The sequence below is a fragment of the Petromyzon marinus genome, chromosome 38 (genome assembly GCF_048934315.1).
Source record: "Petromyzon marinus isolate PM22_M1 ecotype Great Lakes invasive population chromosome 38, UKy_Petmar_22M1.pri1.0, whole genome shotgun sequence".
Classification (NCBI taxonomy): domain Eukaryota; kingdom Metazoa; phylum Chordata; class Hyperoartia; order Petromyzontiformes; family Petromyzontidae; genus Petromyzon; species Petromyzon marinus.
The window spans coordinates 11,309,250-11,325,100 of NC_133704.1; the positions used below are offsets into that span (position 1 = coordinate 11,309,250).

At 45.7% G+C, this 15,851-nt stretch overlaps 1 protein-coding gene across 2 annotated transcripts; it reads right to left on the reverse strand.

Annotated features, from left to right (window-relative positions):
- Positions 1-478: 478 nt before the first annotated feature.
- LOC116950114 (uncharacterized) lies at positions 479-13,476 on the reverse strand. 2 transcript variants are annotated; one of them, XM_032967577.2, is made up of 7 exons: positions 12,814-13,476; positions 10,038-10,260; positions 8,827-8,950; positions 7,237-7,430; positions 6,130-6,194; positions 5,443-5,568; positions 479-4,877 (listed from the first exon to the last, which is right to left on the reverse strand). In XM_032967577.2, exons 2-7 carry the CDS (start codon positions 10,257-10,259, stop codon positions 4,706-4,708), a joined length of 903 nt encoding a protein of 300 aa, XP_032823468.2. In that variant the 5' UTR covers position 10,260; positions 12,814-13,476; the 3' UTR covers positions 479-4,705. The 2 variants fall into 2 exon arrangements, with proteins under 2 accessions (XP_032823468.2, XP_032823467.2); XM_032967576.2 differs by having other exon boundaries at positions 5,443-5,571; positions 12,814-13,354.
- Between the last annotated feature and the right edge of the window lie 2,375 nt (positions 13,477-15,851).

Here is a 15,851-nt window from a genome sequence, read left to right on the forward strand (position 1 = left end):
CGTACTACAATAAACAAAAACATGGCCAAACCAAAAAAACTTTTCGAAATCACCAAAATAAAAGCCATAAATGCAATGTAACAGTGATCATAGGGACTGTGACCGAATTTTTAACAATAAACTATATAAATAACATGTAACACCAAACCCTAGAGCCACATTTTAGGCCACTGAATAGCAGTGGCAGCTAGGGGTGTACAACTCCTCTAGAGCAGTTTTGAGTGAAGATCTCATTGGTAGTATAAATTGGGTTCACCATTCAACTGGCCAGTTGCGTGTGGTAAGGTGAAGTGTTGGGGAGGGGGACTCCCACATCTTCTGCGACGTCTGTCCAGCGTGGAAGACTTACACACACACTTCTTTCCGACACCAACATGAGTTAAGTTTTCCATCGTGGGAGAAACTAAAAGTACATCATACCGGACCGAACTGTAAAATGCTAAACATTTGGTGAAAGAAGTTCACGCAAGAAGAAAGGTGCCTTCAAAGATTTAATTTCACGTGACAGACATTTTAAAACTTCGACACAACAGATGCATGGAATGTATAGAATGTAGGGCACCATAACTTTCATTTTGTGATTATTTTAAGATGCACCTGAATCAACACTAGACATGCATGGATTCACATAATTTTAAATGAATTGCATGTTCAATCGTGTGTAAATACTATTTTACACGTGATTCAAAGCATTACGTTGAGCTTTACATACCTACTTTACACATTTTAAAAATCCAGTTTCCAGATAATGTTTGTGCGTGTGTGTGTGCTACTCGTGTTAGGGAAGTCTCCTTAGTGTGGGAAGAAGATATTGTTCTTTACACCGGGAAAATTCAGGGGCGTGGTGGATCTGGTATATCCTGATTTCTTAGCAATCCCGTTATTTCCATGAAGACCAAAAGGTGGCCAATTTACCGCTGCGTGGAGGATTCTGTTAATTTGATGAGGTTCAGGGGTGAGATTTTTTAATTTATATTTTTTTCTGTTTTTGGTGGTACCCCCCAAAAAACCCCGTTAAATGCAGAACACGGTATATCCGCAAATGTTACATCGAGGACAACAGTGCATTAAGTCTGTTGAAGGTGACGGCGATGAATGTGACGTGCTTTGGCTACATGGGCTTCCCTGGTCTAAATAATGACACTGGCCACACACGAAATTTTTTTCACAAACTCATGCCTTGTGCATTTGGCCTTGTGCATTAAACATTTTAAAGTGTCTCCCAGTTCAATCGAGTACGGAGGTGGTGTTTTGTGTAAATTGATAGTCCCGAGCCAGTGGTGGAAATCTCAACATTTCTATGGTGGAAAAGCACAGTCTGTCCACAAAGTAATTAACCTTGCACCTCCGATTAGCATGGTGCCAAAGAATTTCAACATACACTCTTAACTCTCTCCACGTGTTATTCGTTGCTGTTTAAAATGCCAAAATGGACAGTGTAAAAATATAACGCGCGAAGACACCGTCACCACCGTAGTGTACACCCTAAATAAGCACGTGGCTCTCAGGAAGAGCACACACAATACACACGAACAGTCACGGCAATATATAACCTGTGACAGACTAGGTACACTAGCCAGATTGTGTCCGTAGCGACACGGGGTTTATATATTCCAGTTACACCGAGCCATTCTAAGACCACAAATCCTTGTCAATCGTCGAATGTGACCCAGACAAGCTTTATACAAAAAGGTACTTTTGTCCGGTTATCCAGTCCTGTTCCCCACCCCCAGCTGATCATTTCACATTTAACTTCCAAAAAAAACCAAAGCATCTGATACCAGGCTAATTTGGTAGGAGCCTGAAGAACCCCTGAGTTATGCAGTGACAGAACCACAACCACGAAACGAGGGTATTTTACATCATCACCAACCGCCGATGTAGAGTCGCACACACACTTCGACTCGAAAATCTTTTACTTTTTCCTACACAAAGTAATGCTGCGTTGTCTCACGCGGCTTGATAGACTAAACGGTACACTAGTTGCAATACGTGGTGCATAATTAGATGGCTACAAAGCAGCGCTATTTCCTACACACATTTTAAAGTGTAAGAATTCATTATATGGAAACTATGCCCTCGCAACGCATAAAATGCGAGGCCATGTCAATCACACTCGAGCTAAGCAGAAGCTGGTTAGTAAACATGGGTGTATTAAAATCCATAGTGTACCCATGTGCAAGTTGAGCACAGGACAGTGATCACATCTGCTGGTAGCCATCAGCCGGCGGTGGAAATTCCACATTCCTATTGCTGGGTCCAGCCTCTCCTCCGAAGGACAACTACAAAATGGTATACGTTTTATGATAATGGACCGAGAGAAACACTGAACTCGCAACCTCACCATCGTGTATTGGACACGAACCACAGTGCCATATGGCCAGTTGAAGCACTCAGTTAAACATATACAGTGAGGGAAAAAAGTATTTGATCCCCTGCTGATTTTGTACGTTTGCCCACTGACAAAGAAATGATGAGTCTATAATTTTAATGATAGGTTTATTTGAACAGTGAGAGACAGAATAACAACAACAAAAATCCAGAAAAACGCATGTCAAAAATGTTATAAATTGATTTGCATTTTTATGAGGGAAATAAGTATTTGACCCCCTCTCAATCAGAAAGATTTCTGGCTCCCAGGTGTCTTTTATACAGGTAACGAGCTGATATTAGGAGCACACTCTTAAAGGGAGTGCTCCTAATCTCAGCTTGTTACCTGTATAAAAGAAACCTGTCCACAGAAGCAATCAATCAGATTCCAAACTCTCCACCATGGCCAAGACCAAAGAGCTCTCCAAGGATGTCAGGGACAAGATTGTAGACATACACAAGGCTGGAAAGGGCTACAAGACCATTGCCAAGCAGCTTGGTGAGAAGGTGACAACAGTTGGTTCGATTATTCGCAAATGAAAGAAACACAAAACAACTGTCAATCTCCCTCGGCCTGGGGCTCCATGCAAGATCTCACCTCGTGGAGTTGCAATGATCATGAGAACGGTGAGGAATCAGCCCAGAACTACACGGGAGGATCTTGTCAATGATCTCAAGGCAGCTGGGACCATAGTCACCAAGAAAACAATTGGTAACAAACTACGCCGTGAAGGACTGAAATCCTGCAGCGCCCGCAAGGACCCCCGGCTCAAGAAAGCACATATACATGTCCGTCTAAAGTTTGCCAATGAACATCTGAATGATTCAGAGGACAACTGGTTGAAAGTGTTGTGGTCAGATGAGACCAAAATGGAGCTCTTTGGCATCAACTCAACTCGCCGTGTTTGGAGGAGGAGGAATGCTGCCTATGACCCCAAGAACACCATCCCCACCGTCAAACATGGAGGTGGAAACATTATGCTTTGGGGGTGTTTTTCTGCAAAGGGGACAGGACAACTTCACCGCATCAAAGGGATGATGGACGGGGCCATGTACCGTCAAATCTTGGGTGAGAACATCCTTTCCTCAGCCACGGCATTGAAAATGGGTCGTGGATGGATATTACAGCATGACAATGACCCAAAACACACGGCCAAGGCAACAAAGGAGTGGCTCAAGAAGAAGCCCATTATGGTCCTGGAGTGGCCTAGCCAGTCTCCAGACCTTAATCAAATAGAAAATCTGTGGACGGAGCTGAAGGTTCGAGTTGGCAAACGTCATCCTCGAAACCTTAATGATTTGGAGGAGATCTGCAAAGAGGAGTGGGACAAAATCCCTCCTGAGATGTGTGCAAACCTGGTGGCCAACTACAAGAAACGTCTGACCTCAGTGATTGCCAATAAGGGTTTTGCCACCAAGTACTAAGTCATGTTTTGCCGAGGGGTCAAATACTTATGGAAATCAATTTATAACATTTTTGACATGCGTTTTTCTGGATTTTTTCGTTGTTATTCTGTCTCTCACTGAGGTACAAGATAGCAGAAATACATATACAGGGACACCAAGAGGCAAGAAGAAGAAATACGGACAGAGAAGCAAGAAAAAGGGACGGAGGGATGAACAGACAGAGGCTTAACTTATACCTCGTATTTGTTCACTCTTGTCTATGCTGGTATGTTACCCAGAGGATGAACACGAAATTTAGCACTCTTCTGGAATTCGTGGTCCGCCAGGCAAGTGTCTAACTGTGTCGTTGGCCGACTGGTTTTGCATCACGTAATTTTTTCTTAGGTTTGTTGAATTCTCGTCTCTCATCTTCTTGTTGTATTTACCTCCGTGCAGTTTAACGCTCTCTATGTGTTGCGTTGATGTCACCCTATATGCTCTCTCGCTATTTGTTTTTTACACCTGATGAAGATCGCTTGTGTTGCGGTCGAAACGTCGTGATTGATTTGTTTTAATATAATTTTGTGGTATTTCTACATACGTGACTTTACCTAAAAAACCAATGAGTAATTTATGCAGTCACGAAAGCTTTAATTCTTTCTTGACATTTACGTAACAAAGACACATACAGACTAATGGCAGAATTTGACAATTCCCAAAAAACTAACAAAAATCCGTTCAGATGTTCAATTCATCCTTAAGAAGATGCACAGCATTACAGTAAAATCAAGAATACGGAGCTGATCGGAGCCACATCTCGTAGAACACACATGAGGATGCTGCACTCTTTTCGTTTTGCAATATCCACGCCGTTCAACGCAACTCGCAGTGTAAAAATATGTGGGAGCCCAAGGCCCTAAGCCCTGACGCTGCCCGTGGTGGTGTTGGCTCACAGGAAGCTGCCGTTGAGACTGTACCAGGACCGATCTGAGCTGGCAGGAGACGACACTTTTTGGAACTTGGTAATCAGCGCAGCCTTGATCGTGGAGGCAGGAGACATATGATTGTTAATGGAGTCTCTCCCCTTCACCGCTGCATTCACCGGAGTGCCACCTGGAGACCTGGGGGGAAAAATTACAAAGGGGGATTTGAGTCAGCGTTGATGGGCACATGTGCCCTTGCACACACATGTGCTGGGAACTGTTCATATCTCCATTGGTGGGATTCAGCCAACAGTGGAATCCCATATTACTAGCTTAGCAAAAGTTAAGTTTCATGTAGAGTTAAGTTTCATGTAGAGCTGGGACGATTAGCCAGTTAAGTATATTGATCAAAATTATATCTCGTGCTGGATTATTTGGGCCCCTTTAAAAATGGTGGGCACTCCTACATCCTGGCTCCTGAAGTCAGGGAACCCCCAACAAGCCAAGCCCAACGCAACAAGGCTGATGATGCCGATGACTTCGCCACGCTCTACCCACCACCTCTCGTCCAGCAGTACACTTGGGAACAGAGGCAACACTTTTTATATTTCTCAAATGCTTGTGTTATTCTATTAGTCGGGCGATAACACTGCTAATGGGTAGAGTAATCTATTACTTGAATAATTTGATTGCAGCCCAGCTCTAGTGTGACTTTTCTAGATAAATAGTAAATTATTATTATTGTTACGATTACGGTACTTACCTGACTGCACCGGTTGTCTTCAACCTCTTGCTCCTTAAAGACGACACCAGCTCGTCTTGCCAGTTTGATGCGGCGCACACAGCCAGACTTTCACCGGCGTTGCGCGACGTCTTTGCATCCCCTACACTGCTGCCGAAAGCAGAAAGTGAGAGATAAAGGTGCGGCCCCGTACGATTACTAGCTCACACTACTGCCGGCGGAAGGGTCTCCCGCCTCGAGGTAGCCCGAAAGAGAGCCCAGAGAGAAGGTATATGGTCTAATTTTCTGCACTGGCCCAGAGGTGTCAGTACCCACACTTAACCTCTCCACACGGGACGTGCCGATCTGTGGCGTACCCAATTGTTACTGCTGGTTGGACAGAGGCGCGGGGGGAAGATTTAACAAACCTGCACCATTGTTTCAACTGACGCCCTCGGGATATGGAATTGAATTGGCGACCTCTGGATTCCAAATCCTGTTGTGCTAATCATAACACCACGGCAACATCCCGACTGCTGCCGCTAGAGGGAAAAGCAATACCATTAAAGCTTGATCGTCGACGGATTATCCGGGTCACAGGTTAACCGCGTTTGTGAAGAAATTAAACATCTTTCGGCATGCACTATTAGCTGCTCCTCACTCGCCGGGGTATGAATTCATTAACCACTTTCGACCTTAGTTTAAATGCGTTTAAAATGAAGCATCTACCGTTTTTTGTTGAGGCTCGTCAGACCGTAGCTCTTCAGCAGCTCTGGGGTCTGAGCAACTGCATTCTGCAAAGGCAGGAAAACACACACACCAATGTCACGATTGAATACACAACGTCGCGACTCACAACGTCAAGAGGACAATCACGACCAATGCCACAAAATCTCTCCAAAGCTTCCTTCAACCAGATCTTGCAGCTGTTTGCACAATCAACACCTGACCTACAAGGACCCCTCTTTTACAGGCTAATCACCATCACGTCTGGCCTCCGGTCTTCCCCTTGCTCATTGCCACCCCAACGCCTCTGGATGCCACTCCATTGCCAGTCTCGGTAGTAACCTGCCCTCCTCCACCCTGCACAGGTTGCCCGACCCATCGCAACCTCCTCTTCATAATTACATCAGTTCAGTTCAGTTTATTTTGGTATAGCCCTGTGAGCCATTCGGCTCTTGAATCGGGTGCAACCACAACAAACAAAAAAACAAAAACACGAACAAGAAAAACATCTTAAAGTGACTATGTGACTGTACAAACAGAAAATCCATGGGAAAAAAAACAGCAAAAATATTCCTGAAAAAAGCACCGTACACCAACGCTGTGTGCCTTTCCAAACTTCCAAATGTATTACCCTTACTATCCTGCAAACCAACGCATAATTTTCTAAATTCTTAAATAATTTCTTCTTACCCACACAATTTTACGGCACGCATCACGAGCGCAAGAATCTATTTTAGACGATTCATGAAGCTACTGCTAAATGCCTGGTACTTGGATTTCACCACACACCAATTGGCAGACTCGCTGTCTTATCGGAAATGAAGGTAAATGGTGTGCATTTAATAAAGATAGTGGTGGCATAGTGGTTAGCGCACTCTGCTAGGAAACTGGCAAAACGTGTTCGATTCCAGGCCACCAGTGGTGGGTGATATTTTAACTGGTTTTATCGCTGCCGCTTCACCAACCCGCATTGAATATTGTGGTTAAGTCGAGTCACCAACCCCCACAGTCAACACGGTGTGGGAGAGACCATCTAAAAAGTGGAATGATAAAGTACTGCAATCTATTATTGTTTTTAGGCAGTGGGCACAGTGGACTGAGTGGTCTTACCGCCATGGGATTGGTCCTCTCCTTCAGAGGTACTTGAGCCTTGGGCAGGGGAGGGGCTGGAGGCGGTGGGGCTGTGGGGGGAGGGGCTAAGGGGGGAAGGGCTGTGGGGGGAGGGGTTGTGGGGGGAGGGGGCATGCAGTTCCTCTGCTTTTCTGCGAGCCGCTTGGAGAATCTTCGTCTGCCGTCCTTGGCCTCTGCCAAAGGGCACGGGGAGAGGAATGCCAAATGTAATGCGCTGTCGGGCGCTGGCAGTGGGCAAACCTTTTGGTCATATTTTGACAAATTGCTTGGTGATGCTGTTGGACTAGCAGTGGTGCAACAAGAACAAAAATCGACACGTTCGTTAGTAACACTATCTTAAAAAGGAAAAGTATATAAGAGGTGACCGTTTCAGGCATTGGCCCTTACACAGCACAGAATGTCCATTGCCCGAAACGTCCCCTTTTATTATAAACTTTGATGCATTTGGTCAGTTGCTATCGGGAAAGTTCCTCATAGCAATACGTTATACTCAATTTTGGTTCATATTAATCATGGAAAGACAGAGCCGATGCAAAATACGTTCGATGCTAGTTAAAAGGACGGACACGTCTCACAAACGCTGCTTCTACTCGCAGATAACTCCTCGGTTGTCTTGGGCAGTTTAATGACATTGTGGATTAACCAAGCTCTTTCACACCTCTCACGGACGCACTAGTTCTACGAGCAGCTCCTCACTCGTTGGGGTTCAGTGGCTCGGCGCTCGTGTGACCGCACACACGTCGCCAAGTGAACTCTTTACTTTAAGAAAACAACGAAGACAGAAGACAAATTCTACGCCTTCACTGCCATTCCACATAGGTAGACAAGAAACGCGGTTTTAGAGCCTCACCTCGATACGTGTATTAGCCTTATATTTGTTTCATACAGGACCCCACTACTTCCCTCCCTCCTATTACCCTGGATAATTGAGAAGTGACTGTATTTCATCGAGCACAGAAGGATGCTGCTGCCACTGTTTGCAATCTCCTACCAGGATGTGAACTGGCAACTTTCTGATTGCAAGTCAAGTGACCCAACCACATAGCCACAAGGTTATGATGCTGGCAGTAAACACGGCCAGCAGTGACTCAACTTTTTTTTATTTTACCAAGTAAGGCCCACTGCGCTGTAAAGAAGTGACCTGGACACGATTCATAGCTCAATGAAGTGGCGTATCGTGTGGAAATTCATAGCAGCCCAAGAATGTCGATGCATACTCTAGATACTCTACATACTTGCCACCTGCTTTTGTGACATTTATCAGCATCACAGAGTCCCCATCCCGCCTATGACCACATTACCCGGATTGCGCTCGACCGATCTCAGAAGCTAAGCAGGCCATAAGCCTGGACAGTGCATGGATGGAGCGACCACCGTGCGTGAAACGTTCTAGTTTGCTGCTGGGTCTGCTTAGTGAACAGTACAGCAGCAAACAAAAAAACATTGTTGTACTGCACTTGTACGTTCCAGTACATATTCTGCCCACCTTCATCAACCGACGCGTAGTGAGGTATGGTCAAATAACCCCCCAGCAGTGGACTGACATGCCCACTGTGCGCGAGGGCCCACCTTGCGCGTACTCGAAGGCTTGATTCATCTGCTCGCGAAGGGCCTCGATCTCTCTCTGCAGCTCCTCGTCGCCCACGGTACTGCATTCGTTGTTCTCCCCTTGAACCAGCAAGCAGAACTTGGCCTGAGAATTTAAAGATTAAAAAAACAAGCGCAAAGGTTAACGCTGTACAAATTCCCCCCATTTTTTTAAAATCCCCGATGATTTGGTCGCACGGGGTGAGAGGATACGATAATTTGCAAAGGGTTGCCCGCACACCATTTAAGATAAAGAAAATGTTACTTTCGTCTGGTGTTTAAATTAATAAAATAATTCGTTTTTTTGAGTTGTTGCACCACATTTTCCCCGTGATTTTGCTGTTGATGGCGCATCATGAAAACAAAGATTCCATTCGGAACTCGCACAGAGCAGTGCTGCCCTTCGTGTTAGAAAGTGGCCCACAGAAGTAGATATTACAGATCACAGAGCTACCTCTGCGATCCCTCTTGAAGTGATTTCTGTCCAACACGAGTTATTTGTTGATACTGCATTGGCAGTCGTGCAAAAGCACAAATAATATAAAAACTCAACACGTTCATAAATAACACTGCGTGGATTTCGATTTAAAGCTTTCGTGACTGCAAGGATTCATCTTCTTTGGTTCTTTCGGTAAAGTCACGTAGAATGAGAATAAAATAATAAATTGATAAAATAAAATAACACAGTAATATTCTCACGACGTTTCGGCCACAACACAAGCGGCCTTCATCAGGTGAAGGGACGAGACTGTCTGGTAGGACAGCGCTGTGGCCGAAACGTCGTGAGAATATTATTGTGTTATTTTATTTTATCAATTTATTATTTTATTCTCATTCTACGTGACTTTACCGAAAGAACCAAAGAAGATGAACACTGCGTGGCTTTAAAATACCAAGGTTTTGCAGTATGTTGCGATGATCGTTACGCGTAATCCTAATTTTTGTAATTTTCGGTGTCATTTTTCAACTCTGGCAAATGTGGACTGTGACGCCGGCACACAATGGCCGACTCTTCCGAATTGCGTCACGGGTTCTCTAACGTCCACTGCGAGGGAAGCAGACGGCGCGTAGTGTTTTCATGGTTAACGCTACCGCAGTAACGACCAGGGCGCCCGCTGGAATTAGAACCGCGGTGTACTCGACCCCCTCCGCCACGAGCGGGTGAATGCACTCCGTCCGGGCCGTGCCACCACCTTGATGAACGAAAAGACGCCCGCCTCCTCGGCCTGCTCCTGCCGTCGGCGCCTGAGCGTGCGAGCGTGTAGCTGCGGATGCTGCGCCAGCGTGCGGATCAGCTCAGCGAGCGCGGCGCTCGTGTGCGCCGAGCCTTGCTCCTCAAACTCCTCCTGGCTCAGCGTGTGGCAGTAGGTGACGCGCAGCGGCACCTCGGGGTCAAACTCATCCATGCACTCCATGCTGTGGGGACGGAGCGGAGGGTTGCAGAAAGGGTAAACGTGCGGCCCTGCAATTTGCTCGTGCCACTGCCGGTAGCACGACTGCCGCTAGAGGGAGTTCTGAACAGCCCCACTGTAGGGGGTGTGTTTGGTCTAATCTTCCACGCTGGCCAGATGTCTTGCAAGAGGTGGGAGCGCCCGCCGTTTACCCCACCACACGCGACTTGCCATTTGACTCTGGTGCACACATTTTAGACTGCTGGGTAGACAGAGGGCGAAGGGGTTTTTAGAAGAAAAAAAAATCCATTATTTCAACGACCACACCGGGAGAACAAAACGAAAAACTGGATTGCATGTCCAGTTGGGTAGGTACGAAAAAAATCTGTCAAAACTTGACTTCTCCCTGTACGCACGCGTACTTTTTACAACCCCCCCCCCCGAATCCTATAGAACGGACGATGTTTAATCCACGCAGAAATGATCAAGGATTAATAAAATTAACGTGTTTAAGCAAACAGATAGTCCATCGCCGGACTATCTAACTCATTTGAAGGCCAATGTAGACAAATTATTAGCGAGGCTTCACCCCCCCCCCCGTTTCCTATGCGTACATTGTCAGTAGACCCCCCCCCCCATACGCAAGCTCCGCATTTGGGTTAACCCCAAATGGATGTCCCCTAAATAGCCAGCTGTACAGCAGCTCTGTGACAACCGGGCATGCATGGTGGAAGCCGATCCAAGCAGCCGTCTACACTCAACGATGCCTTCAGCTCTCCAGATTTGGTGACGTTTGGTTGCTTTTTGTATTCCGCACTCCCCCGGGCACCTCCGATTAGCACAGTTGGCTACGCACGCAACGGTGCCGAATGAAGTAAAAAAAAACCAACAACTACGTATTGCACGTAGATTTACGGGTGATATTGGTTATGGGTGGTTAATTAAAGTCAAATACAGGACGTAAAGAGTATGTTTGTGTATTGTTTATTCAGGAGTTTATGTTGCGCTCGGACGAGATAGCGAGTTGGCGCACACGCCTCTGATTAGGGCAGAATAATTGGAATCAGAATATTTTATTAATTCATAGTGGAGGAATCCCAATGAGCTGCAAAGCTCTTAACTCACAGACCTCTCAATAGGTGCGGGTCAGAACCTTCCAACAAACAATACCAACACACGATGCGACTGCTAATCGCACAAAAAATAAACGAAGCAATCTTATATTTTACCAGGTAAGGCACCACTAAGCTATTTTATTCTTATATTCTTGGTTCTACACGTAGAAGGGAAACAATAAAATAATAAAAATATAAAATATCAAATTTTCTTGCTGTGGTTTTCACACCTGATGATGACTGCTTGTGTTGCAGTCGAAACGTGAGAATTTTATTGTTTTATATTTTTATTTTATTGTTTCCCTTCTACATGGTGACTTTACCAAAAGAATCAAGAATATGAATCCCTGCAGTCACGAAAGCTTTAAATCAAAATTGTATTCTTTTTTGCAGAAGCGACCTATCACAAATGATAGCTCGACCAAGTAAGTGGCTTATCACGTGGAGATGTACAACAGCCCAAATAATCTAAAGATCTAAACGCATTTTTAAAAAATATATATAATGTGTAAGTCACTTGCCACTAAACAAACTGGAGCCACTCTCAATAGTCTCACGAGACTTGTAGCGTGCTTCTAATCTCAACACATTCGTCAATAACATTGCCCAAAGTGTAAAAACAGGCGACGTTTCGGGCGACGACCCTCCTTTACAGCAGGCGTTCGCACGGTTGACTACGTACGGCGCAAAAGAAGTTCGGCATACCTATACCAGAGGTCAGGGGTCAAATTGCTCTCAAGGGCAATTTCCCGAAACGTCGCCTCTTGTACTCCTTGCAGCGTTGTTCTTGTGCGCGATTGCCAACTTGACAAAAGCACGGAACGTCGTTACCCCCCTGCCCTTTAGCTCTTACTACTTTGCGTTCCTGCACTGATATAATAATAACAATAACGATAATAATAATCACACCAACTTAACAATCGCGATTAGACGACATCGACGTCAGAAGGCTCAACTCTTATTGAACCGACCCCGCCACACACTCACAAACCTGTCGACCCCTTATCAGTGCTCCTCTACCTTATTACAGACCAATTCAGACTTTATACTGGTAGGAACGAAGTTGTAAACTGAGTGTACCAGCCTGCAATAGATTAATGTGTCCGTCCGTCCGTCCCCTTTCAATACTTTTTTTAACGAAGTGAAATCTCGTGCTGTTGGGTGTAAGAGGTTAATTTGTCCGAAGAACCCTCAACGATTTTGAGGGCAAAAAGGTGGGAAGACGCTCTCAATTTGCACAATTTTACGTAACAATGTCATAAAATTGCGCAAAATTCCAATGTTCCTACCAGCCCACCCTGCAGGGACCTGTTTAGTCACAAGGGATAAACAGAAATAGCCAAAGAAAAGGGTTTTTTTCTTGCCTGCAAAACTCAATTCCCCTGTGCAAGGAATACTGAGTAAAGCTTACGGACATACAGCTATGCACACACAAACACACACAAATCTCTGCGTGTACGCGCCTTGTGTCGAGTAGTAGCAGTCGTAGAGAAGTCGTGGATCTTTGTAGGGGTTCCCACTCTCTTCACACTTTCACTTCCACGTCGCTCTGAGGTGGTGGTGGTGAGACGGAGAATGGCGATGTGAGTGATCTCTCCTTGAAGTGCAAAGCCGCGTGTGTAGTACTGTGTAACAGGTGGTACTGTGGAGGTGAAACGTGTTAGTCCACGTGTGTGTAGTACTGTAACAGGTGGTACTGTGGAGGTGAAACGTGTGTTAGTCCACGTGTGTGTAGTACTGTAACAGGTGGTACTGTGGAGGTGACTGTGTGTTAGTCCACGTGTGTGTAGTAGTCGTGGTACTGTGGAGGTGAAACGTGTGTGTAGTAGTCGTAGTTGTCAGTGGTACTGTGTAGTAGTTGTTAGTGGCAGTTGTTAGTAGTAGTTGTTAGAGGTTACTGTGCACTTGGCCGTGAGTGGAGGAAGTTTGTGGAGAGCGCGCGCGCGGTAACCGTTGAGCACGCGCCTCCAGTTTGAAGGTCGACGGCCAATCAGCGCGCGGGACCACCGAGAGGGGGCGGGGCCCGGCTGGGTGTGACGTCACGCGTCAACAACGTAAACACCCCAACAACAACAACAACATGGGATCTTTCTTGGCAGTATCAAAGTATAAGAGTAGGTGTTACACTTTCTGAATAAAACAGGAGGTGTTAAGATGTTCAAACACCAAACAGAAACCCTTTTGCAAGGAATGAAGTCTGCAAAACCACATATACTTGAACATGCAAACAAAAACTGCTCTGGCATTGTCTTATAGGCATTGACTTTGATACTGATTGGTGGTCTACACCAGAGACAGCATTCTTTAGGGCCTTTTGGCTGTTCGCGTTTTGGCGTTCTCTGGTCTAACACACTGGCTGAGACTCAGCCCTAAAGAAAGCTGTCTCTGGTGTAGACCAATCAAGTTTCAAAGACAATGCAGATATTACCAGGGTCGGGATCAACCCCACGACCTCCTGCACACCAGGCGAGGTAGTTAACATCTCCTAGGCACAGTGATGATGATGAGAGAGACACACAAACTCCAAATATACAGTAGCAGGCGTCAGGGTCGGGATCGAAGCCACGACCTCCTGCACACCAGGCGAGGTAGTTAACATCTCCTAGCCACTCGGCGGCGGTCACGTTTACCACGACGCTTGAGCCATGCTAGGTACACATTTGAGGTCCACGTGGAGTTTCGAAAAGCCCACTGGCAAGAGGTTTTAGTTCAGTTTTAGTTCAGTTTATTTATTTTGGTATAGCCCTGTGAGCCATTCGGCTCTTGAATCGGGTGCAACCACAACAAACAAAAAACACGAACAAGAAAAACATCTTAAAGTGACTATGTGACTGTGCACACACAAAATCCAAGGAAAAAAAACAGCAAAAAATATTCCTGAAAAAAGCACCGTACACCAACGCTGTGTGCAAAAAATCCCAGTGGGATACAAGTCAAACAACAACCACAAGAAAACTTAGATTAAGGCCATCAGTCTAACTCTGTACTACAACAAAACAAACATGTCCAAACCAAAAAAACTTTTGGAAATCACCAAAAAATAAAGCCATAATTGCAACGTAACAGTGATCACAGGGACTGTGACCGAATTTTTACAATAAACTACATAAATAACATGTAACACCAAATCCTAGAGTCATAGCTGGCTGCATGAGTTACTCCACAACAATAGAGGCATCAGTCGGAGTATCAAATTTTTCAATGCACCTTTAAGATCAGCACGCTAAATCAAAATACGGATAATACTTTGCAGCGTCATCCGGAGCGAAACATTTTATTTTATTTTACGCCAATGAATAGCAGTGGCAGCTAGAGGTGTACAACTCCTCTAGGGCACTTTTGAGAGAAAATCTCATTGGTAGCGATTCAAGTTGCAGTTTATTGGCAACAGCATTCCAGACTCAGGGGGCATCAAGGTTACGGTCACAGAGCCAGGCAGCTGCCGTGCACGGGGTTGACTGACTGAGGATGACTGGCAGATGCACCAGCTGTGCTGCCCACTGTGCCAACTCGCTGCGTTTTAGCTGCCCGGCGCTCCGCTCGTTGTTGTGAGCGTCACTCCTCTGGCGGCCCCGTTTGTTGTTGCTGGAGGGCGACTGCCTCCACAATTCCGCAGCGAGTTTCCTTCACGAACTTCCACCACAGACACCCAACAAAGACACAAACAAAGATGCCCCCCGGTGTAGCCTTAGGGCCGTCCATAAATGACGTCACGCACCTGGGGGGGGGGGGTGTCAGACATTTGTGACGATGTGTGACGAGGAGGGGGGGGGGGTGAGAAATGTGATGTCACATAAAAATGCGCAACTTTTAATAAATATAAACACGTTCTACTTAATTAAAGACTTTTTAAATAATTTTTTCTCCTATAACATCAGAGTGCAGCGCCACATTAAATACGCACTACAATGACAATAGTTTAAAGCGATTTGAAGCATGTTTTATTTTTGGGGGGGGGGGGGGCAGAGCTTTGTGACGTCATATTTGAGGGGGGGGGTCTGACTTTTTGTGACAACGTGTAACGAAGGGGGGGGGGGAAATCGTCCAAAATCGCGTGACGTCATTTATGGACGGCCCCTTATAACGAACAGACTTGTTGGGGCAAGTGCTGTTAGCGAGTAGCTATGAAGGCCGGCACTGTGGCACATGAGGGGGGATGAGTGGCCACCACCACGCCCGGCCGTCTTTGTCTCCCCAGTGGCGATGTTTTTTTACACACTGCACCCCGGCCCCCACCTCCAACACGTTAATTGTTACAATACAGTACGGCACTTTAATTCCTGTGGGCCTCAAAGGAAACAATATAATCGTCAACGTTTCTGGCAATGGCCCTTCGTAGCACATAGAACTCAAAAACACATTTGTTTGGATATTGGTCGCGAAAGCCTCCGTGTTCAACCAAGTGGATAATATTTGTAGACTGTAGTATTTTACACCATGGGCCTGATGATAATTTTTTTTTACCAATTGCTTTTACTTTCTACTGTAGTAGCTTAATATC

Coding starts and splice junctions, on each gene's coding strand:
- LOC116950114 (XM_032967576.2), bottom strand. CDS start 10,259: ATGGAGTGCATGGATGAGTTTGACCCCGAGGTGCCGCTGCGCGTCACC. Junction 8,951..10,037: donor GCGTCTTTTCGTTCATCAAG/GTGGTGGCACGG, acceptor TTAAATTCTCAG/GCCAAGTTCTGCTTGCTGGT. Junction 4,878..5,442: donor AAGACAACCGGTGCAGTCAG/GTAAGTACCGTA, acceptor TTTTCCCCCCAG/GTCTCCAGGTGGCACTCCGG.